The sequence below is a fragment of the Loxodonta africana genome, chromosome 9 (assembly GCF_030014295.1).
Source record: "Loxodonta africana isolate mLoxAfr1 chromosome 9, mLoxAfr1.hap2, whole genome shotgun sequence".
NCBI classification, from domain to species: domain Eukaryota; kingdom Metazoa; phylum Chordata; class Mammalia; order Proboscidea; family Elephantidae; genus Loxodonta; species Loxodonta africana.
Genome location: NC_087350.1, coordinates 14,655,909 through 14,680,840, shown reverse-complemented (window position 1 = coordinate 14,680,840; position 24,932 = coordinate 14,655,909). Strand labels below are relative to the sequence as shown.

At 39.3% G+C, this 24,932-nt stretch overlaps 1 protein-coding gene across 4 annotated transcripts in view; it reads left to right on the top strand.

The window, feature by feature from the left end:
• FAM120A (family with sequence similarity 120 member A) overlaps positions 1-24,932 on the top strand; it is a 189,080-nt gene that overhangs the window by 68,060 nt on the left and 96,088 nt on the right. For all 4 annotated transcript variants that reach the window (XR_010322931.1, XM_010600637.3, XM_064291051.1 and 1 more), the window contains exons 4-5: positions 11,934-12,062; positions 12,984-13,080. Coding sequence is in view for 3 of the 4 variants with exons in the window: in XM_010600637.3 (XP_010598939.3) it covers positions 11,934-12,062; positions 12,984-13,080 (226 nt within the window). In the remaining variant the exon portion in view is untranslated. The remainder of the gene's footprint in view (positions 1-11,933; positions 12,063-12,983; positions 13,081-24,932) is intronic.

The window sequence follows — 24,932 nt, the reverse complement described above, 5'->3', positions numbered from 1 at the left end:
TTGGGAGTGTTCCTTTATTTTCTATCCTCTGATATAGTTTGAGTTGTACTGGTGTGATGTGCTCTTCTCTGAATGTTTGCTAGAATTGTCCACTGAAGCCTTCCGGGCCAGGGCCTTTTTTTGTTGGGAGTTTTTTTTTTTTTTCTCCTGTTACACTCTTCTCTTGTTACATGTCTGTTCAGATTTTCTGAATTTGTGTTAGTTTAGGTAGCTAGTGTGTTTCTATAAATTTGTCCATTTCCTCTAGGTTCTCTATCTGTTGGAGTATAATTTTTCATAGTACTCTGCTGCGGTCTTTTTTTATTTCAGTTGGGTCTTTTGTAACGTCCCCCATCTCATTTCCTATTTTGGTTATTTGCTTCCTCTCTCGTTTTTCTTTTGTCAGTTGGCCAGTGGTTTGTCGGTTTTGTTCATCTTTTCAAAGAACGAACTTTCGGTCTTGTTTCTGTTGTTTTTCTGTTTTCTATTTCATTTATTTCTGCTCTAATATTTATTATTTCCTTTCTTTTGGTGGTGTATTGGTTTAGTGCTACGGCTGCTAACCAAGAGGTCAGCGGTTCGAATCCACCAGGCGCTCCTTGGAAACTCTATGGGGCAGTTCTACTCTGTCCTGTAGGGTCACTATGAGTTGGAATCGACTCGACAGCAGTGGGTTTGGTTTTGGTTTTTCTTTCTTTTGGTGGCTGTGGGCTTTTTTTGCTCTCCTTTTTCTATTTGTTTGACTTTTAGGGCTAACATTTTGTTCTTTTTTGATGTGTGCGTTTATTGCTATAAGTCGATCTCTGAGCGCTGTTAGCACAAAAGGTTTTGGTATGATGTGTTTTCATTCTCCTTTGATTGTAGGAATTTTTTGATTCCCTCTGATTGCTTCTATTAACCAATTATTTTTAAGCAAGTTGTTATTCAGTTTCCATGTATTCAGTTCTTTTCTTTTGTCTTCATGTTACTGATTTCTGCTTTCATGATGTTGTGATCACAGAGAATGCTTTGTATTATTTTGATGTTTTTGATATTATTGAGGGTTGTTTTGTGGCCTATTCTGGAGAACATTCCATGTGCGTTGGAGAAGAATGTGTGCTTTGCTGCTCTTGGGTGGAATGTTCTATATATGTCTCTGAGGTTAAGTTGGTTGTGTCCTTTAGATCTTTGCTGAGTTTCTTTCTGAATGTTCTGCCCTTTACCAAGTAGTGGTGTTTTGAAGTCTCCTACTATTATTGTGAAATTGACAATTTCTATTTTCAGCGCTGTTAGAGTTTATTTTATGTGTTTTGGAGCCTTGTCGTTGGGTGCGTAGATATTCATTAGGGTTATGTCTTCTTGGTGGATTGTCCGTTTAATCATTATATAATGTCCTTCATGGTAGATTCTGCCTTAAAGTCTATTTTATCTGAGATTAGTATTCCCGTTGTTGTTATTTTTGTTTATTGTTTGCTCAATATATTTTTTTTCATCCTTTGATTTTTCAGTGTATTTATTCCTTTGTATCTAAGATGTGTCTCTTGTAGACAGCCTCTTGATGGTGGGTTGTGTTTTTTAATGCGCTCTACCACTTGGTCTCTTTAGGGGTGCATTATCTTTTTTTATTTTGCTGAGTAGGTTTGTTAAAGTATTTGTGGTTACCTTGAAATTTACTCTTATTTTCCTAAGTTTAAACCATTCTTTTATTACTTGATATCACCTTGCCTTCCTCTCCATTTGATAGTTCTGTGACTACAGTGTTTATTCCCCCTTTTATTGCTTTGTCATTGATGTCATTAACAAGTTGACAACTCTGTTTCCCTGTCTTTTAGCATTGTTTTATTATTGAGAGTTCTTTACCCAGGTTGGTATCTGGCTGATCCTGTCCTGTATCCTAGATTCAGGTTGTTGTCTGATGGGAGGGGTTCTTACTTCCATTCACCAGAAGGGTGCGGGTGAGCGAGCGTGTTTCTCTGTTTACCAGGTACTCTGTCTCTCGTTGGGAGCTCTGTGAAGTTGCCTTCCTGTACTCCCTGACGGGTTGTTGCTGGCTGTGCTTCATGATGGCATCACTGTGCCATGTTAGTTGGCATGGGACCTCCTCGTTCTCTGTTTTCCATCAGTCCCATCTTCCATTTGGTTTCATCTAGTTCTTTATCCCTTCATTTGATGCTTAGGGATCCAGGATTGATGCTCGTATCTGTTTTATTTAGTTTTTCAGGTCTTTGCTGCAGAGGGACAGCATAATGCGTCTGTCTAGGGTGCCATGTTGTCTCTGCCTTCTGTACAGTGTGATAGTGCTTATAACTTGAGAAAAGGTGAAAATAATGTTTTATTTATCCCTTAAGTCTTCACCTTATGCATTTTTCCTCATACAGAATCGGTGATTTGGTGCCACTTGAATATTTTTCTTTATATTGGCAGAAATTTAAAATCCTAGAGTATTTAGAAAATTAAAGTCACAAACTTTGAGCCCTTGGAATAGTAAATGTATCATCACTCAGTTTAGCACCAGATTTTGCAGGCAGGCGGGAGGAAATGAGGTATATAGAAGGTAGCTTTAAAGGTGACTGTCAATCAGCTTTCTCCAGTTTGCATAAGTGAGCTAGAGATCTGACTCCACTAAAAATATTCATTAAGTACATAGAAAAGTGCTGTCTAAAACTGATGTCGGAGTGAGGGAAATGTGGATAAATTTAGTTGGATTATGTTTTACTTTATGTCACTTTAATTTATGGCGCATAATTCAGTTAATGATTTTTAAAATTAGATGTTTTTAGAAAATGTAATTTAATGTTAGAAATACAAATACTTGAAAGAAGGTAGCAAAGTTAAAAATAAACTTGTGAAGTAGAAACACAGATTCATGTTTTGTTTGTTTGAATAGTACTGTAGTTAGGTATTAGTTCTCTGGCTGCTAATTGTGTTCTCATAAGCATATGAAGCACTCTGTTATTTTATTTAGCTTTTGAAAACATTATTATGTGCTGCTTAGGGATTAACTAATAGTATCTACATTAAAAAATTTTGTATTATAAGAAAATTGCAGCACTACCATTTTGATTAGTCTGAATTGTTATTGGCCTTGAAATAAGTCTTGTTGAACTGGAAAAAAAAAAACAAAAAATCTTTCATGACCCTCTCCAAGTTTGTGTACAAACTTCACATAAGTGTTATATATCGTGTACATTTCTGCCAAGTGCCATGGTTGTTTTGATTTTTAATCTTTTTATCTGAAGACTAACTATATGAAGTTAAGAACAAACAGGAATACACACACCACCTAATACTGCAACAACGGTAAGAATGGTACAGAATCTCAAAATGCGAATGTGATTGTCACTCTGCCTTCCATGTGGTGTACATAAGGCTGGATCTGTAAAATCCACACAATCTGTGTGTCTGTAGGGTCTCACACACCATCATTATATTTGTAGATTCATTACATACATGATACAAAACTGTGGTTAAATGAGGAGTCCCTGGGTGGTGCAAATGGTTTCACACACTCTGCTGCTTCCTAAGAGGTTGGAAGTTTGAGTCTACCAAGAGGCACCTTGGAAGAAGGCCTGGCAGTTTACTTTTGAGAAATGAGCTATTACAACACTGGAGCAGTTCTGCTCTGACACACATAAGGTTGCCATGAGTCAGAGTCACCTCAGTGGTAACTGATTTTATTTTCTTTCTTTTTTGACTAAATGATTATGAAAGTGTTGGTGCCATTGCTACCAAAGTATCTCTTGGCCATTCATTTAAGATGTAAGTAAATATAAACACAAGGCTCACATGTTATTACTGAAGCCGAAGAACCTCATCCCCTTTGATTCGTTTTGGAAAATAGCACAGTACACTGATTATAAATACTTTGTATCTACAAAGTTGCCACTTTCAGGAAATGAAACTACAAATCCAATTCATTCAGTGTTCATTCCGGAATAAAGCACTACACTAGATAACAAGGATACACTTGGGTCAGAGAAACCTAATAGGCTAATGAGTCTACTGGTTATTTCCATTTTAAAAATTAGCTGTGAGGCCTTGCTCATTTATAGGAAGACTCAACATTGTGAAAATGTCAGTTCTACCCAAAGCAATCTACAGATGCAGTGCAATCCTGATTGAAATTCCAGTGGCATTTTTCTTAATGAGATGGAGAAACAAATCACCAAATTCATATTGAAAGGGAAGAGGCCCTGGATAAGTAGAGCATTACTGAAGAACAACAAAGTGAGAGGCCTCACATTACCTGATTTTAGAACTTATCTCCACAATAGTCAGAACAGCCTGGTAGTGGTACAACAACAGATATATACACCAAGGGAACAGATTTGAGAATCCAGACATAAATTTATCCACCTGTGAGCAGCTAGCTGATATGTGACAAAGGCCCAAAGTCCGTTAAATGGGGGAAAAGACAGTCTCTTTAACAAATGGTGGTGGCATAACTGAATATCCATCTGTAAAAAAAAAAATGAAACAAGACCCCTACTTCACACCATGCACAAAAACTAACTCAAAATGGATCAAAGTCCTAAATATAAAATCTAAAACAATAAAGATCATAGAAGAAAAAATAGGGACAACGCTAGAAGCCCTAATACATGGCATAAACAGAATACAAAACTAACAGTGCACAAACACTAGAAGAGAAACTCGATAACTGGGAGCTCTTAAAACTCAGAACACTTATACTCGTCAGAAGACTTTACCAAAAGAGTAAAAAAACAACCTACGGATGGGGGAAAAAAAATTGGCTACAGCATATCCGATCAGGGTCTAATCTCTCAAATCTACAAAATACGGCAGAACTCAACCACAGAAAGACAAATAAGTGAATTAAAAAATGGGTGAAGAATATGAACAGACACTTCCCCAAAGAAGACATTCAGGTGGCTGACAGATACATGAGGAAATGCTTTAGCCATTAAGGAAATGCAAATCATAGCTACAATGAGATACCATCTCACCTCAACAAGGCTAACATTAATTCAAAAAAACAGGTGTTGGCGAGGTCGTAGAGAGACTAGAACACTTATACACTGCTGGTGGGAATGTAAAATGGTGCAGCCTCTTTGGGAATCGATTTGACACTTCCTTAAAAAGCGAGAAATGGAAGTACCATACGATCCAGCAATCCCACTCCTTAGAATATATCCTAGAGAAATGAGAGCCCTCACACGAATGTATATATCCACATCCATGTTCATTGCAGCACTGTTTACAATAGCAAAAAGATGGAAACAACCTAGGTGCATACATAGTGGATGAAATAGATAAACAAATTATGGTATGTTCATACAATGGAGTACTACGCAATGATAGTAACGATGAACCCGTGAAACATTTCATAAAGTGCATGAATCTGGAAGGCATTATGCTGAGTGAAATTAGTCAGTCGCAAAAGGACAAATACTGTATGAGACTACTTTTATAAGAATTCGAGAAAAGGTTTAAACACAGAAGAAAACATTCTTTGATGGTTATGAGAGTGGGGAGGGAGGGAGGGGGTATTCACTAACTAGATAAAAAAAAAACTAGATAGTAGGCAAAAATTATCTTAGGTGAAGGGAAAGACAACACACAATACAGGGGAAGTTAGCCCAACCGAACTAAACCAAAGCTAAGAAGTTTCCTGAATACAACCAAACACTTCAGGGAACAGAGTAACAGGGGCAGGGGTCTGGTGACCATGGTTTCAGGGGACACCTAGGTCAGTTGGCATAACAAAGTTTCTTAAAGTGTTGTGCATCCCACTTTGGTGAATGGCTTCTGGGGCCCTAAAGCTAGTGAGCAGCCATCTGAGATGCATCAGTTTGTCCTAACCCACCTGGAGCAAAGGAGAATGAAGAACACCAAAGACACAAGGAAAATATTAGCTCAAGAGGCAGAAAGGGCCACATAAACCAGTGACTCCATCAGCCTGAGACCAGAAGAACTAGATGGTGTCTGGCTACCACCAATGACAACCCTGACGGAGCAGGAGAAAAGTGTGGTGCAGAATTCAAATTCTAGTAAAAAGACCAGACTTAATAGTCTGACTGAGACTGGAGGAACCCTGGAAGATATGGTCCCGGGACTCTCTCTTTTAACCCAGAACTGAAACCATTCCTGAAGCCAACTCTTCAGTCAAAGATTAGACTGGACAATAAGACATAAAAGGATACTCTTGAAGAGTGTGCTTCGTAGTTCAAGTAGATACATGAGACCAAATGGGTGGCTTCTGTCCGGAGGTGAGATGAGAAGGCAGAAAGGGACAGGAGTTGGTTGAATGGACACAGGAACTCTGGGGTGGAAAGGAGAAGTGTGCTGTCACGTTGTAGGGAGAGCAACTAGTATCACATAACAATGTGTTTATAAAAGGGAACCAACTTGAGCTGTAAACTTAAAGCACAATTTAAAAAAAGAAATTAGCTATAAGGAATAGATGGAAAAAGTAGAGAAGTTTTCATGCAGTCGGAATGAATAGGAGGGATGGGAGCTTGAAATAGTCTGAAGTTGTAAATACAGCTTTTATCAGTGTCTTACTTTCCCTTCATAGACATACATTTTTGATATTTGCTATGACTTTTTTTTTTTTTTTTTTAATGGGCCTTAGGAAACCCTGGTGGCATAGTGGTTAAGACCTATGGCTGCTAATCAAAAGGTCGGCAGTTTGAATCTGCCGGGCGCTCCTTGGAAACCCTATGGGGCAGTTCTCTGTCCTCTAGGGTCACTATGAGTCGGAATTGACGGCAGTGGGTTTGGTTTGGTGTAACGGGCCTTAAGGAAGTATGTGTATGTTTAATGTTTTTATTAACATAAAGGCAATATGTCAGTAGTAATTAGATATTTGAAGAATGTAAATACTCTCCTCCCTCAAAAAACTTAGTCATGGTTCTAACACCTTCTAAGAGTTCTGGTTTTTTCTTTGCATCATAGTTTACAGTTTTTCTTTTTTTAACCTTAATCATTTTCCATATAAAGATACAGTCTTCATATATTTAAGTAGCAGGATAATATTCTATTTAAGCCATATTTTAGTTAGCTTTATCTCTTGTGTCAGACATTTAGGTTCCTTCATGTTTTTCACTCCTGTAAATAAAGTGAGAGTGAACATCTTCATGAATAGAGATTTATTCTTTTTTAGGAAAGAATCTTGAGAGTCGGGAAATGAGATTAAGGAATATGAGGTTTTCACGACTCTTGTAAAATATATATTGCCAGATTATCTTGTTTATTGAAGGTTTTAAAAGAGAGAGTCATTTAAGGGGACTTCTAAGTCAATTGGCAAAATAATTCTATTATGAAAACATTCTGCATCCCACTTTGAAATGTGGCGTCTGGGGTCTTAAATGCTAACAAGCGGCCATCTAAGATGCATCAATTGGTCTCAACCCACCTGGATCAAAGGAGAATGAAGAACACCAAGGTCACACGATAACTATGAGCCCAAGAGACAGAAAGGGCCACAAGAACCAGAGACCTACATCAACCTGAGACCAGAAGAACTAGTTGGTGCCCGGCCACAACCGATGACTGCCCTGACAGGGAGCACAACAGAGAACCCCTGAGGGAGCAGGAGATCAGCGGGATGCAGACCCCAAATTCTCACAAAAAGACCATACTTAATGGTCTGACTGAGACTAGAGGAACCCCGGCAGTCATGGTCCCCAAACCTTCTAGTTGGCCCAGGACAGGAACCATTCCCAAAGACAACTCATCAGACATGGAAGGGACTGGACAGTGGGTAGGAGAGAGATGCTGATGAAGAGTGAGCTATTTGTATCAGGTGGACACTTGAGACTGTGTTGGCATCTCCTGTCTGGAGGGGGGATGGGAGGATAGAGAGAGTGGGAAGCTGGCAAAATTGTCACGAAAGGAGAGACTGGAAGGGCTGACTCGTTAGGGGGAGAGCAAGTGGGAGTATGGAGTAAGGTGTATATAAACTTATACGTGACAGACTGACTTGATTTGTAAATGTTCACTTGAAGCTCAATAAAAATTAAAAAAAAAAAAGGAGAGAGTCAAATTACTTTGGGATCAGTTATGAGGCAATGAACTGCTAAATAGAACAGTGACCTGGTAGCTGTACTAGAGGCTCTGTATGTGACTTGGGCCAATTAGTGACTTTCTGAGTCGCATTTTCTACATCTGTAAAGTGAGATTTAATTAGCCTGTAGAAATTCGTTTGACTTTTTAGTCCTTCATTAGTCTAGGTTTTCTGACTTACTCAAGAGTATTTCCCAAAACATTCACAAATTATAATGAGATGTAGACCTTTTTTTAAAAAAATTTTAAATGTTTTAAAATACTCTATTGGACTTATAATTGAACATTTGTTTTTAAAAAAGAATTCTAGGAGGAAATGGCTTCAGTTAGGAGTGAAACTTGAGCATGTGGTTTTTAAAAATTTTTGTTCTTTTGGCAGACAGTATGGAATATGTGTTTATTTTTCTAGGTAATGTAGGTTTTTCTGACACAGCGGCATTTTAGAAATTAATAATGTTCATGTGTTTTTTTTTTTTAGTTGTGCTGTCACTTGATCATTTTATTAAAAAAAAAAAAAAATTATTAGACCCAAGAAAAAAAGAGTCAGATAATTCACTGGGGAGTAAAAAGCAGGTAGATGACCCAGTCTTAATCTTAAAAATTATGGAGGATTTCTTTCTACTAGAGATAAAATTATACTACTTTCGTTAGATGATAATGAGGGATTTTAGCTAATAAATTTGAAAGGGTTTTTTGTAATAGTAGATAGTTAAACCATGAAATAAAATGTCAGGGAAGTTTTCTCTTTCACTGTGCAAGATTTTAGTTGTGTTAATAGCATGATCTGGCCTGTAGCTGAAGATATGAACTGCCTCTCAGAACTGTCTAGTTCTACCACTCTGTGAGTTTCTTAGCATTTTGAAAATTTTGTTTTGCATCAGCCTGTTGCTACAACCCGACATATATTGAGTAGAAGCACATAGGGGAGGGAGTCTATGCCTTAAGGAATTTTACAGTTTGCTGGTATAAACAGGCACTTAAAACAGTGCCACAGAGTGCTACCAGCGTGCTTGAGTTCCTGGACAAGGCAACAGCTCCCAACTCTAGCCGTAACAACTTAGGAAGTATCACAGAGCTGAAGGCAAAATTTGGAATTAACCAGAGAAATGAGCTGTTTGCTTCAAAGGTATGGAGCTGCTCTGACCTGGCTGATTGAGGATGGCTGGGGTTGGGGTGGTAAGAAGTGAGTCTGGGCCAGTAGGCACATGACAGATGATGTGTGTATTCAGTGTTCAACCAGAGTTAACATCTTTAGTGTTACTTGGCCACTTAGAAGGATTTGGGGGACATTTTAATTATAGGAGGAGCCCTGGTGGCGCAGTGATTAAGAGCCATGGTGAGCTATGGCTGGTAACTAAAAGGTCAGCAGTTCAGATTCACCAGCCACACCTTGGAAACCCTATAGGGCCAATCTGCCGTGTCCCGTAGTGTTGCCATGAGTCAGAATCAACTCAATGGCAATGGGTGTTTTTTAATTATAGGAAGGAGCCCTGGTGGCATAGTTAAGTGCTTGGCAACTAACCGAAAGGTTGGTGATTTGAACCTACCAGGCACTCCATGGGAGAAGATGTGGCAGTCTGCTTCCATAGAGATTATAGCCTTGGAAACCCTATGGGGCAATTCTACTCTGTCCACAGGGTGCCTATTAGTTGGAATCGATGATGGCGACAGGCTAATTATAGTATATTTCACTTTAAGGATCTTTTAGCAGCAGTGTTGTTGGGGGGTAGTGGCAAGGATATTGTAGGAACAAAAGTAACAAATTCTTTCAGTTTTGTTTTAGGGGAGGGTGGGCTAAACTCATTGCCGTTGAGTCAATTTGGACTCATAGTGACCCCATAGGACAGAGTAGAACTGCCTTATAGGGTTTTCAAGGAGCGGCTGGTGAATTCGACCTGCTGACCTTTTGGTTAGCAGATGAACGTTTAACTACTGTGCCACCAGGGCAAGTGCCCATAGATTATAAGCCAGTTAAACAACTTGTTTATCGTATCATAGGTTTAAACCACCATCCTGGTACTTTAAATTTGTTTTTTGCCCCTAGACGGGCCTTAGCGTTGGCTGAAGGTGAAAAAGGGGTACAGAGATACTTGGGTTAGGTTGGGATACATGCCATTTGGAGAGAGAAGGCCTCTACCCTATCCCCATCAGCTGCTCTGTGGGAGAGAAGATATTATCTCTACCCGTGGGGGAATTATTTTTATATTTAGTAAGTTCTATTCTAATTGTCATTTATTTGTTTTGGGTATACAGTCGGTCAGAAATGACCGGCATTTCAAATATTCTACACAACATAACAAGTTAATCAAAGACTTTTCGAGTGGTAAGGGACTTGAATGATCATCAAGTCTAAAACTTGAACTTCAGAGAAAGGAAACTGAAGCCCAGGGAGGGCTGTTATCCCAGGTCCCCAGTGAAGAGCCAGGTCTGAGCCCAGGCCATGGGGCAAATTTGCCTCCAGGCAGCCTACTGTGACGTGCTAATAAATGACCACTCCAGTCTTTTTCCCCAAACAGGAACGTGACAATCACATACATACGATTGAGTTTAGTACAGCCCTGTTTTCCTGTTCCTCAGCCCTATAGGCTTGCTATGAGTTGGAATCAATTCGACGGCAGTGGGTTTGGTTTGATTTTATCACCATTTGACCCTCTTTCCCTATCATACTACGTGACTATTTTTAAAAAATACCGAAGTAACTAAAACTCTCAGAATGTGGGAATGCTCATTTTTACCTGTATTGGTTTTAATGCACTTTTCCACATACTTATTCACTGTGGAGCACTTGTGCATCAGGAGTTTTTCATTTTCTACTAAGAGAGAATTAAATTTCTAGAACTGTACTTAGGATCTGTGTCAACATGTACTGGACTGGAGTTCATTATAATGGGATTTTACCTTCACCAAATACGAATAACCAAAACAAAGGGAGGACACTTCCCAAGGGAGTTTAGAGCAACTATTCAAACACAGGAGGAAAAAAATTTTTTGAGAACGTTTTATTGTGGGAAAATATATGTAAAAATTTTTTCATTTTAACCATTTTTAAGTGTACAATTCAGTGATACTAATTACATTTGCTGTGTTTTGCAACCATCATCATTATCTATTTTTAAGAGTTTTACATCACCCTAAACAGAAACACAACACCATTTCACTAATAACTCCCATCCTCCCCCCAGCCCCTGGTAACCACTAATAAACTCTTATCTCTGTGCCTTTGCTTATTCTAGATATTTCATATAAGTGGATCATATAACATTTGTCCTTTTGTGTCTGACTGACTTCACTCAGCATGCTTTCAAGGTTCATCCATGGTATAACATGTTTCAGACCTTCGTTTCTCCTTATGTCTGAGTATTACACCATTTTGTTTATCCGTTCATCTGTTGATGGAGACCATATTGACTATTGTGAATAACGTTACAATGAACGTTGGTGTACAAGTGTCTGTTTGAGTCTGTGCTTTCAGTTCTTCTGGGTATTTACCTAGGAGTAGAATTGCTGGGTCGTATGGTAATTCTGTTTTTAACTTTCTGAGGAATTAAAAAAAAAAAAAGTTTTTAAGAAAAAAAGTACATTTTTTAAGGGAAATTTTATAAAACCTTGTGCATCTGGAAATTTTTATGATAATAAAAGTATAAATGTGTATTGTTTCCTGAGGTTTCTTATTCCATTTGCTTAAGCTGAGTTTTCTAATTTTCTTAGTTTTTTTTTTTTATTAAAAAAAAAAAAAGTCAAAGGAAAATATAGTTCTTAAGCTTCAGAACATGAAAGATTTAATGGAAATCTTAGAGCCAGAATCTAATGGATAGATCTTAATCAGGCACTGACTAGGGCATTAAAAGGTAATATAGTGTATTTAACTTCAGGGACCTAAATATGAAATTGTGTTGGCTTTAGGTACTGACTGAAGCACTTGTTTGCATATGCATTTATTTTCTCAGGTACGGGCTCACCAGCTAGTTTTACCACCCTGCGATGTAGTGATCAAAGCTGTTGCTGACTACGTCCGTAATATCCAGGATACCACTGATTTGGATGCCATAGCTAAAGATGTTTTTCAGCATTCACAGGTAAAATAAATACAGATTCACAAGATACGACTGGGTATTGGTGTCTGCCAGTTTTGGAATGAGGCATGAGAGGAGGCACACTGTAACTGGGTGTGTGGTAGGAGCTCTTGATGGGCCCATCAGGCCACACTGCAGAAGCCCTAGGCTGCTGGGCCCCAAGGATGAGGGTCTGCCCTGGCTGTGCTGCCCGCTAGCCTAGCCGGCTGGTTTTAGTCACTTCATCTTGCTTCTCCAGCCTTACTTCTGGTTTCAAAAGAATGAGGGGGAGGGAGGGAATTAAGGTAGGTCATTGCTAAGGTCTCTGCTGCTCCTGAATTACCTTAATTTAGTAAGATCTGTATTTCTGAGTTTCTACTAAGAAGACAAACTGTAGTCAAATAGGGCAAATAGTATTGTGAATCTTGATTTGTCTGTCCCTTCAAGTGGTGGTCAGGGATTTTTTTTCTTCTTTTTATTGAGAAAGTAAGGCCTGCAAACAAGACAATGGTAGAATTAGGTAAGGTTTTGTCTGACTTTCCATTCCCTCCCTAAAGGGCTAAAACCACTGGGTGGGCCTATCACTACCTGTCCGTTACAGTGTGCCCCATTTGCTATAGACAGAATGTGAAACGTCTTTAGGCAGGATCAGAGACCTAGCAAAGATGAATTTAGAGATGTTGTAGAGCTACATCTCAGAACCCAGGTCTCCTAACGACAGTTCTATATTCCACTGTGTTAACTACATTCCTTTAAAAGAATTAATGTTTGATTTGGTCATTCAATAATATGTGTTGATTTTCTTTGAAGATTTTAGTGTCATTTTAAACTCTTATCTAACTTAAAAAGCTACAGATTATTATACGTTTGCTGAATTATAAAAATATGTTAATACCATGACCATTGGCGTACTAATTTATAAAGGTTTTCCTACGTTTATTTCAGTCTAGAACAGATGACAAAGTTATTCGGTTTAAGAGAGCAATTGGATATTATTCAGCAACTAGTAAGCCTATGTCATTTCATCCACCACATTACTTAGGTAAGTAAATAAAGGCCTCTCTGTGACAGATACTGACCATGCAATAATCCAAAGAGGTGTAAATATTTACTGTATCATCTGGGAGGCTTATTCTTTTGAAAAGTGATTTTTCTACAGTTTTGGAAATAAGTATGGCTGAACTTCATGGGCAAATTTAGTAGTAATTTCTGAAAATATTGAGGGACAAGAGAAGATTTACAGATAAAGTGAAGGAGAATAGAAGGGCGCCATGAAGACCAAGGCTATTAGGTAAAAAAAAAAATTAGGTAATAGTGATGGTGAAATCTGTTTTGAAGTCTTGAGGTCTCTAAGCTTTCCTGTTTTAAATACAGCATTCACTGAGGACATAAAAGATCCTCCAGATTTAAAAATAACTTAATGAATGCAGTGGATTTGTGTTTCCTCCTTTATTGTCTTTTTTGTAAAAGACAAAATTTAATTCAGAGAGCTGAAATTGGGGAATAAAAACATTTAAATGCCGTTAGCCTGAAGCCTTTCTGCATAGTATCTCATGGGAGGTGGTAAAGCACTAACCCATAAGTACCATTCTCAGGCCTGAATTGGCCTTTCTCAGGGTCCAGAGCAGTAAAACTCTGAGAAATAATACTGCCATCTGTTGTTTAAGTTGTGTTGTTTGTATCATATAAGCTGTTAACAAAAGATGGCATGTTCATGAGACTATTATGGGAATTTGACTTCTTTTGGTCTCAGAAGAGTATTTCCAAAGTTGAAAATTTCTCTAACAGTTGTCCTTTACTGTCATAGCATTCATTCATTTACTTAAATATAGTGCCTAGAGATACAGATATAAAACATAGGGTTCCAGCTTTTGATGACTGTATGGCTGGGGTGATAGACAAGTAAATATCGATAGTATTGATGCAACGTAGATAAGATGCTATGAAATTACAGAAGGGAGCCAGGCACATATAATCTGTTTTAGAGTGTTAAGGATGATGTCTAGAAGAGGTGACTGAGCTAAGCCTAATTCCTTACGTTGCTCACTCCCCACGACCCAGTTCCTGCCAACCTCTCTGGCAGCGGGTCTTAACCATTCCTTCTTCACTCACCAGGCCTGGCCTTCTTTCTTGCTGGAGTGTACCAAGCTGGCTTCTACCTTAGGGCCTTTGTACTATATTGTGTATAGAACTCTCTTTTCCCTGACTTTCCTGTGTTTGGGTCATTCTGACCTCTAGGCTTTAATGTTACTTCTTCTATGAGGCCTTTTTCGATGGACTGATCTAAGTTAGCCGCCAGGCCATTCATTCTCTATTGTGTCAACTCGTTTTAATTCTGGGCACGTTTGTCAGTTACTTTTCTTCACGCACATGCTTTCTCCCAAGAATGTAAGGTGTGTAAGAACAAGGACCTCATCTGTTACCTTCACTCTTGTATCCCCCTCAAAATCCAAATCCGTTGCCGTTGAGTCAATTCTAACTCATAGCGACCCTATAGAACAGGGTAGAACTGCCCCATAGGGCTTCTAAGGAGCAGCTGGTGGATTCAAATTGCCGACCTTTTGGTTAGCAGCTGAGCTCTCAATCACTATGGCACCAGGGCTCAGTGGGTATATATTCCACTGAATTAATTAATCCACTAAATTTTTTTTTAAATCAGGAGAGTGAAATGATTAGATGTGTTTTAGAATTACTCTCAGAAAGGGGACAGGAATCATTGGAAGGAGGGAGACTAATTATTATGTTATTACATCAATTAATGTGAGGTGTGATAGTGCCCACATCATGGCATCTCTACTTTATACCTTGCATAGAGAAGATGTTTAATAAATGCTTGTTGAGATAGCAGCATAGATGCTGAAGTCAGACTGTTCAAATCCTGCTTCCATCACCCCCAGCCTCAGTTTCCTCTTTATTAAAACTGATAATTATATGAAAATTTATGTATTCTCAATAAGTACCTGTTAAATGGCACATACTGTAGTTATTTTGGTAGGAAGAATGGCCGAAAATGGTAGTGAATGAGTAAATGGTTGAATAGTCAGAAAGCCTGAAAGGAGTTCACAGAAAGTAGTACTTGGCATTTTTGTGTGTCTGTATTGACATTCTAATCCTCACTTGATAATCTTTGTAGTTTAAACATCTAAATTATAGTGTACTTGGGCTAGAACATTTATTTAAGAGGTAAGAAACGAGACAATGAGAATATAGAGAAAGACAGTTAACAGTTGCTTTGAAGAGGCAAGATGAATTGTAAAGTTTCAAGTTGGAGTTAAAAATGTGTCTTAAAAATATGTAACAGTCTATAAAGTGCTCCCATGTTCTGATAAATCATCAAACAACCCTGTGGTAAGTATTTTATAGGTAAAGTTGAGACTCTTAGAATTTGGTTTCCTTTTTACTTTCACTACTTAGTGGTCCATGGAGCACAGGAGTGTAATTGGTGAAGAACTTGGGCTGTTTAGAATGGTATTTTCAAGCAGGTTTATAACTACCTAAACATTTTTCTATAAAGCATTTCCTGATCTTTCCAGTTGCAAAATCTGAATTGTATGGCAGGGGGACCAGCAAGCACACACAGAGTTACAAAAGGGAACGCAGGATGTTAGAATGGTTGATGTGTAGCCTGGAATGGTAGGAGATGAGCCTGGAGAGGGTTGAGGCAAAGATGGGGAGGGAAGTTTTATTTCAAGCTACGTGCGTAATTTGGAACCAGCAGAAATGGATTCCTCTAAAAATCGTTTTTTCTTTCCTAATTAAATATTAACACTTGCATACTTGGAAGAATTCTGATAACGTGTAAAGGAACAAAAATAATCTGGAGCTAGCTACTATTGATTTTACCTATACATGCTACTGGGATCGTAATTGTAAAGCTCAACAGATGGTAATGACTACCACTGAAATCGAAAAATCCAAAAAAATAAGCAGTGAAGATGGGGAGATGTTTTCTTGGTATCACAAGTTAGAACCCAAACCATATTTCCGTAAAAGTATTATTATAAATGGTAGTTAAGTCATAGCTGGGCTTTTGTTTTATGAGGCGTCCTGTAATCCAACCTTAATTTATAATTTTATGGGAAAATACATTTCAGAATTTTGAACAACCAGTTTGGGGGGTGTAACTTATTTATTAGAACCTGTCTGTATTAATCATTTTAGAAATTGGAATATGTATAGAGTTTTGAAGAAATTTTAAGAAAATTACACCAGAAGTTTAGAATATGGATTTTGGAAATAGAAATAGGTTAAGTTGACTCTAACCACAGGTTTCTAAACCTGGCTGGAGTTTTAGGTTTTAGCCCTGAACCACTGTATCAGGATCTTAAGCGGACCTCAAGAATCTATATTTTCAAAAAACAATCATCCCGTTCATTCCTTCATATTTGACCTGGCACAGCATCAGACTGGCAGTTGGAAACCACTGCTCTGGTGCCTTTCTTTCTATGCCTGTTGGATCTTTTGCAGTGTTTAGAAATAAGATCAGATCCCACATAGTTATTGGGTGGTTTAGAATTTATAGAAGGAAATATACACGCTCACTGTTCCATTGCCCCAGCAATGGTATCAGGAATGATTTGAATAGGTATGTGGTACTTATAAAGGGTGAACCAAGAATGTGTTCCGGTTTATACTATCTTTTCACTATGAACTGCTAGAAATTATCTATTCTTGGACAGAATTTTTAAATAAGTTAAAAGTGAGATTAGGTTCACTCATTAATTTAAAAAAGCATTAAGCACTTATTATTTCTGAAACATTGTGCTAGCAACTGGGGATACAGAGATGATTATAATTCTGTCCTTTTTTTTTTTTTAATCATAGCTCTTAAAGTCCGCCATATCTCAACAGGGAATCCAGTCTAAATGTAAGCGCAAATAAGATATGTTGAAATTTAATTGTCAAAATGTTTGGTTCCCTGGTTGAACACGTAGTTTTCAGCCCTAACTGTGCTTAAAAGTCTTTGGTGGAGTTAAAAAAAGCAGATAATATAGATACTAGAGTCACAGTTCAGATCTGTAAACTTAGAACCTAGGCACGAGCTAGTCCTAGTGTATTTTCACAAAGCGCCACAAGTGAAACTGAGGCCCAGCCAGGCTTGAAAAGCAGCCGTTATGTTTTACTAACCTTCCTCAGTGAAAAGTAAACGGGCCCGTGGGTTTGTTCACCACGTGCCAGGCACTGGGCAAAGTGGTGAACAAGACAGACCTCCTCCGCGCTTCACAGGCTGTTTTATAGGCTAGTGGGAAAGACAGATACCAGACGAGCGTGTTGAATGTTAGAAAAGGAATCATAAAGAAGCGGAAACAGGAGATACTAACCTTTTTGAACAAGACAGACACCATCCTTGCCCGTACAGACTCTAGGCTAGTGGAGAAGACAAACACCAAATGAGTGTTGAATGTTAGAAAAGGAATCATACAGAAACAGGATATGCTAACCTTTTGAAGTTCAAGGAATATCAGTCTGGTGAAACAAATATTTCATTAAATCAATGGCTGATCTGATTGACTAAGTTAACGTTTACAGTGGGATTTAAAGGTTGAATAGGGTCTTAGCAAGGTGACAGTATAGGAGGAAGTATACTCCATGCAGAGGAAACAGCATATGCCAAGGTCCTGAGGTAAGCAAATGATGTGGAAGAAGAATATGGTTGGAGCACAGGAAGCCAGGGAGAGAGTGGTCAGGGGCTGCCTGAGAGGCAGGCAATGAGTGGAGTGTCCACATGCAGCCTTGGCTTTTAGATTTCATTCTTAGGACAATAAAAACACATTGAAAGATTTTTTTTTAAAAATAATACTGTGTTTTTGGTGAAAGCTTACACAGTAAATTACATTCCCATTTGACAATTTCTGTACAAATTGTTCTGTGACATTAGTTCCGTTTCCTACTGTGTATCCACATTCTCTTTAATTGTGTTCTGTTTCCAGTACTCTGCTTTCTCTGCCCCTTTATCTTCTCATCTTTGCTTTAGAGTAAATGATGACCTACCTTTTGGTCTCATACAGATGGGTTTTTAGTAGAGCACCATACTTATGGAAAATATCCTTTAATTTTGTGTGCTGCTCTGTTGTTTAGATAAAAGGTGATCTCGGGATAGTTTCCGTTTGAGGTTTAAAGAGTGTCTTAGGGCGATAGTCTCAGGAAGGGAATTCTCTGGTCTCAACTGGTCCTGTTAGTCTGGCTTTTTAAAAGAATTTGCGTTTTCTGCATTTTTCTCCCATTCTGTTTGGGACCATCTATTGTGAACCTGGTCAAAAAAGTCATCTAGTTCTTCTAGATGTGGCTTATGTAGGCTATTAGCCTTGTAGACTTGTTTTTTCTCTGAGACTTTTGGTTTCCTCCTTACTCCTGATGAATAGAGACCAATAGTTGTATCTTAGATGACTGCTGACACACTTTTAAGATCCCGGGTGCTACTCACTTCACTAGGATGCAGAACATGAACTTTGTGAACTATATTATGGCAGTTGACTGAGTTGTCCCATGAGACTAAGGTTCTAAGTCCTTAAACTCAGAAAACAAATCTTACAAGATGCTTGGTTATGTCTGAGGAGTATCTGTAGTTGTGTCTTCTCTGACTGTATGTGCCTGCACATACGTATCTGTATGTACATGTATAGATACGTCTACACACGTGTGTATATGCCCGTACCTACCTGTACTCCTCTATGCCAGTACACATACACATGTGACCATATACTTTTTTTTTTTTTTTTTTTGGTCTTTGTTAGAGTTGTTGCCAGATTACATATGTCAGATTCTTTAATGTAAGCATCCTTTTCTCTTGAGTGCTTCTCAGTGACATTTACTTTGGTCAGGTTGTACTCACTAGACCCATATTTGGTGCCATTTTTCCCATCACCAGAAAATGACACGTGTCTGTGATCTAGAGCTGGGTGCCCCACCACCCTCCCCAAGAGCTCTGGTGGCACAGTGGTTAAGCATTTGGCTATTAACCAAAAGGTCGGCTGTGTAAATCCACCAGCTGCTCCTTGGAAACCCCGTGGGGTAGTTCTGCTCTGCCCTGCAGGGTCACTGTGAGTCAGAATTGACTCAATGGCAATGAGGTTTTTGTTTAAGTTTATTCTTCTTACAAAAGAGGGATCATACAATATTTGTCATATTGAGACTTTTCTAATTTTATAAAGTTAAATTATTTTGTGAACTATCACACAGTGTATTGTACAGTTCAGTAGAACATTACTCATAGCTTACCCACTTATATGCCTTTCCCTAATTGCATCTGCCACCCCCCACTACTCTGAATTTTCTATTGGTTGTTTACTTGCTTTTCTTTATAGCTTATTATATCTGTATCTCTTAATACTATATGGTTTCATTTTGTCTGTTATTAAGTGAAATCATATAGCATGTATTTTTCTGACTTGCTCTTTTAGCTCAGTATTCTCAGGGATTTACTCATGTTGATGTGTATAGCAGTAGTTCGTTTTTTACTGTTGTATAGCAATTCATTGAATTTACATATATTTATCCATTCTACTATTGGTGGGAAATTGGGCTGTTTCTCAGTCATCTAGTGCTGCTATACCAGAAGTACCACAAGTGGATGGCTTTAATAAAGAGAAACTTATTCTCTCACTGTCTAGTAGGCTGAAGTCCAAATTCAGGGCATCAGCTCCAGGGAAAGGCTTTCTCTGTCAGCTCTGGACGAAGGTCCATGTCATCAATCTGCCCTTGTCTAGGAGCTTCTCTGCACAGGAACCTCAGGTCCAAAGGACACGCTCTGCTCCCAGCACTGTTTTCTTGGTGGTATGAGGTTCCCATGTCTCTGCTTGCTTTTGGAACTCTTTTATATCTCAAAAGTGATTGGCTTAAGACACTATGTAATCTTGTAGATCTCATCAGTATAACTGCTGCTAATCCATCATAGTGAGAGGATTTACAACACATAGGAAAATCTCATCAAATGACTAAGTGGTCAACAGTCATAGGATACTGGGAATCACAGCCTAACCCAAGTTGATACATATTTTGGGGGGGACACAATTCAACCCATGACAGGCTGTTTCCAGATTTTTCTCACTACAGACAATGCCACTATGAACATTCTTATATGTAACATGGTACACAAGTGAAGTTTCTCAAGAATAAATACTCAGGAGTGGAATTTCAGGTAGAGCCCTAAGGTATGGTCTTGCTACTTCCACACTGCTCTCCAGCATGGGTGTACCAATTTATTCTCTAAGCAGAGGTACATGAGCGCTCCAGTTGCTTCACATTCTTTTTTGTCTAGTGGTTGTGAAATTATATCCCATAATGGTTTCAGCATTAATTTCCTTGATTACAGCCATGCGCTGCCTAATGTCTCTTAGAGCAATGTGTGACTGCCTATGAGACTGTGGTCCATTAAGGTTATAATACAGTTCAGAAATCGTGATCAGAGACCAGAATGTACCCGGACGTAGTGAACACAACAGCTTCCCACATGCAGCACGTGTATTTCTTGTCTCTTGTATACACAGCAGTTGTGCTGCCAGGCATATAATGGCACAGTACCTGTATAACCTGTAATACATATGTCTTGATAGTCATAATACACACCTATGTTACTGGCTGGTTTGTGCACTGTACTGAGCTTTCTATTGTTATTTTAATGTTTTAATGTGAACTCTCCCTAATTACATATTAAAAACTTGCCACATAACAGTGTATTCTTTGACTCGTAGGCAGCTGCATTCGATCTCGTGTATTGCCAGATACATTAGCTGAAATACAGTACTGTGTGTGTACAATATCTTGGCTGTTTAGTCAATACAGGTACTCTACAATATCCCATATAGCTTTACTAAGTATATCATGTGGAAACCCTGGTAGCGTAGTGGTTAAGTGCTGTGGCTGCTAACCAAAGGGTCAGTAGTTCGAGTCCATGAGGCACTCCTTGGAAACTCTATGGGGCAGTTCTACTCTGTTCTATAAGGTTTTATGAGTTGGAATCAACTCGACGGCACTGGGTTTGGTTTGGGTTAGGTATATAATATGGTGTTTGCACAACATCCAAATCACATAACGCCCAATTTCACTTAACATATCGTGGACAGTAAGCAACACATGACTTTACTAATGAGGATGAACATCTTTAACTATGTTTATGGGCCAGTCGTGTTTTCTCTATTGTAGAAAGCTCTTTCGTGTTGTCTGCATGCCTTTTACTGGGTTGTTTGTCCTTTTTTATTGATTCATAGGGATCTTTTATATATTGAATACTAAACTTTTATCAGGTATATGGGTTGCAAATAATATCTCCCAGTTTGTGACCTGTGTTTTTGTCTCTTTGTGATGTACTTTGATATCAAAGTTTTAATGTCAGATACATTAATTTTTTCCTTTATTTGTGCTATTAAGCCCTATATTTATGGATGAAATGATAAATCTCCATTATGGAGTACCAAATGGTTAAGTGCGAGTGGTTAAGCTCTCAACTATTAGCTGAAAGTGGGGCAGTTCAGACGCACCCAGAGGCACCTTGGAAGACAGGCCTGGTAATCTGCTTGTGAAAGGTCACAGCCTTGAAAACACTATGGAGCAGTTCTACTCTGCACACATGGGGTCACCATGAGTCAGAATCGACTTGAGGGCAACCAGCAACAACAGTGATGGTGGATATTGTTTCCTTGTTCTCGATCTTGATGGGAAAGTTTTTAAAACATTTCACTAGTTTTTCATTTTGCATCCCACTTTGAAGAGTGCTGTCTGGGGTCTTAAACGCTAGCAAGCAGCAATTTAAGATACATCAATTGGTCTCAACCCACCTGGATCAAAGGAGAATGAAGAACACCAAGGACACAAGGCAATTACGAGCCCAAGAGACAGAAAGGGCCACATGAACCAGAGACTACGTCATCCTGAGACCAGAAGAACTAGATGGTGCCTGGCTACAACGGATGACTGCCCTGACAGGGAATGCAACAGAGAACCCCGGAGGGAGCAGAAGAGCAGTGGGATGCAGACTCCAAATTCTCCTAAGACCAGACTTAATGGTGTGACTGAGACTAGAAGGACCCCGGTGGTCACGGCCCCCAGACCTTCCGTCGGCCCAGGACAGGAACCATTCCCAAAGTCAACTCTTCAGACAGGGATTGGACTGGAAAAATGGGTTGGAGACGGATGCTGGTGAGGAGTGAGCTTCTTGGATCAGGTGGACACTTGAGACTATGTTGGCATCTCCTGCCTGGAGGGGAGATGAGAGCATGGAGGGGGTTAGAAGCTGGCGAAATGGACATGAAAAGAGAGAGTGGAGGGAGAGAGCAGGTTGTCTCATTAGGGGGAGAGTAATTGGAAGTGTGTAGCAAGGTGTATATGGGCTTTTGTGTGAGAGGCTGACTTGATTTGTAAACTCACTTAAAACACAATAAAAATTATAAAAAAATTTTTTTCACCAGTTTTTCAGGCATTATTCTCCTCTCATTTTCCAGATTAAGGAAGTATCATTAAAGAGCTTTAATCTGGGGAGTGATGTGCTCAGATTTGTGTTTTGATTACTCCAGCTGCAGTGTGCAGAATGGATTGGAGTGGGCAAGAGTATATGCCAGGAGATGGGATAGGCAGCTGTTGCAGTAGTCTAGGGAAGGGATAGTCATGGCAGCTTGGGTGAGGCTCTTGGCAGTGGAAAGATGGAAGTAATAGCAATTTGAGAGAATATTGGGAGATGGAACAAATAGGTGTTGATGCTTAGGTGTGAAAACTGAGTAGAAACAAGCATTTGGGTAAAATAGAATGCCACATTTTTGGCTTGAGCAGGTTGGATGATGTTGCTGTTGATGAGGTAGAGAATACCGAAGGAGGACCATGTTTGGAGGACAGTTTTGGATGCAAGTTTTGAGGCCCCTTCTAGGACCCAGGTGGGGATGTTAAGTGGGTCTGTGAATACACACCCAGAAGCCAGTGGAGGGGCTAACCCGGAGTCACAGGTCAGGGAGTCATTGGATGTGTAGATGCTAATTGACACCAGTGGTGGCTGGGGTTCACCTAGATGGTGAAGAGGAAGAGTACCTGAGATAGTGCTCTAGGGCCAGGTAGAAAGTAGGAGGAATCCTAAGAGACAGCATGTAATGCAGAGAGAAGGGAAGACTTTGTTTCAAGAATAGAGTCATCAGCTATGTTGAATTCAACTGAAAGGTTAGCAAGGTTAGGACTACAAACTGTTAGGTGGAGTGTCCGCAAAAATAGTAGGAGTAAGGCTTCTCCTACTTACGCCTCCCAGTTCTTGTACAAATGTATTTGATTGATTGATCCTCAGTCAGGTGCAAGAGATTCTAGGAAAAATAGTTTCTAGCCTTCTAGCTTCTCCAGTACAGAAAGACATAGAGGAGGATGGGATGGGGGCAAGAACCAGTCCTCCAAATACACCTCAAATCATTAACAGAAGATAGAGAGTTTTGAAATAGTAAGAATTGAACAGTTTAATTGATGAATACTGAGAGGGAGAGATTGAAAATATGCAATGATACAAGGCAATAGGTGATACTAGCTCGTGGTCCCTTACAAAGCAGAAGTGAATGAAATCCAGTGCACACGTGGTTACTTTAATAGTAGGGGCCTGGGTACATCTTCTCGCTCCTAATACCTAGGATGGTTTTCAGAGTGACAGTAGAATCCCAGGTGCTGTAGGCTATCACAGCCTCTACAGTCACTAACTCACACATAGGCAATGTAGGTAGGTCGTAGTGAAAGGGTGAGTAGGCCAGCGGCAACCATGTAGAACGGCTCTTTTTAAGCAAACAGATAGGAAAACTGCTCGTGCAAGTAAGAGGAAAAATATTGCAAAGAGGACCGTATTGAAATAGGTGCTATACCCACTTAAAAAAGAACAGAATCTCCATGATGATGAGCAAAGACGGGACCCATGGTTACAGCCACTGGGTGCTTAAGCAGGGACTTCACAGAGCATTTCATCTTCACAAGCTTGCCCTGGATCCAGAATCTGGCCATCAGCCTGTATCACAGCAGATCTCCCAAAGGGTAGCCACATTCTTGCAGACTGATTTGGAGTAACCTAATTCATAAACCAAGGTAGGCTCTCAGGAAAGCAAGGCAGGGATGTAACATTCATAAAGACTACCGTGTTGGCCACAATAATTGGACCCTGACAGAATGGGAGAAAAATGTTGAACAAAACCTCAAATTGCTTTAAAAAACAAACAAACAAACAAAAAAACAGACTTACTGGACTGGTTGAGACTGGGAGGACTCCCCAAGACTGTTGCCCTGAGATAATCTTCAAACCTTGAACCAAAACTAACCCCTAAGGTCACCTTGTAGCTAAATAACAGATTGGCTCACAAAATAATGAATATCATCCATAAGTACTGTACTTTTTAAAAAAATGACCTATATGAGACCAAACAGTCAACAATTACCTTAAAGCAAAAATGAGGATGTAAGGTGGGGGGTGGGGATGACAAGGAAACTAGGTTAATGGAAACGGAACACCCGAAATGGAAATCATGAGAATATTCATGCATTGTGAAGAAAGTAACCAGTGTCACTGAATGATTTGTGTAGAAATCAAACATTATTTAAAAAAAAAAAAAGACTCCACAGTGTAACCTGCCTGAAACAACAGAACCATTCTAACAGAAGAGCGCTCTAGGGGAGAAAAACAGTAAATGGGAAAGAGAATTTATCGATGCCTGCGCTGCAGCCCAGGCTGAGACAGACAACACCTGAATTGGCCAAAGAGCATCCCAGGAGCGTTTGTGTTTGGTCACATTCCTAGGACAAAAGTGGCTTGTGAATGCCAGTGTCAGCTCAGCTGTAGCTACTGTCAGTTAACTTTTCACCACCTCAGATTTTCCTTCCCTGGAGCCCATCTCCCCACGCAGTCTCAGCAGATGATTTTACCTCTCACTTCACAGAGATTATAGAAGCGAG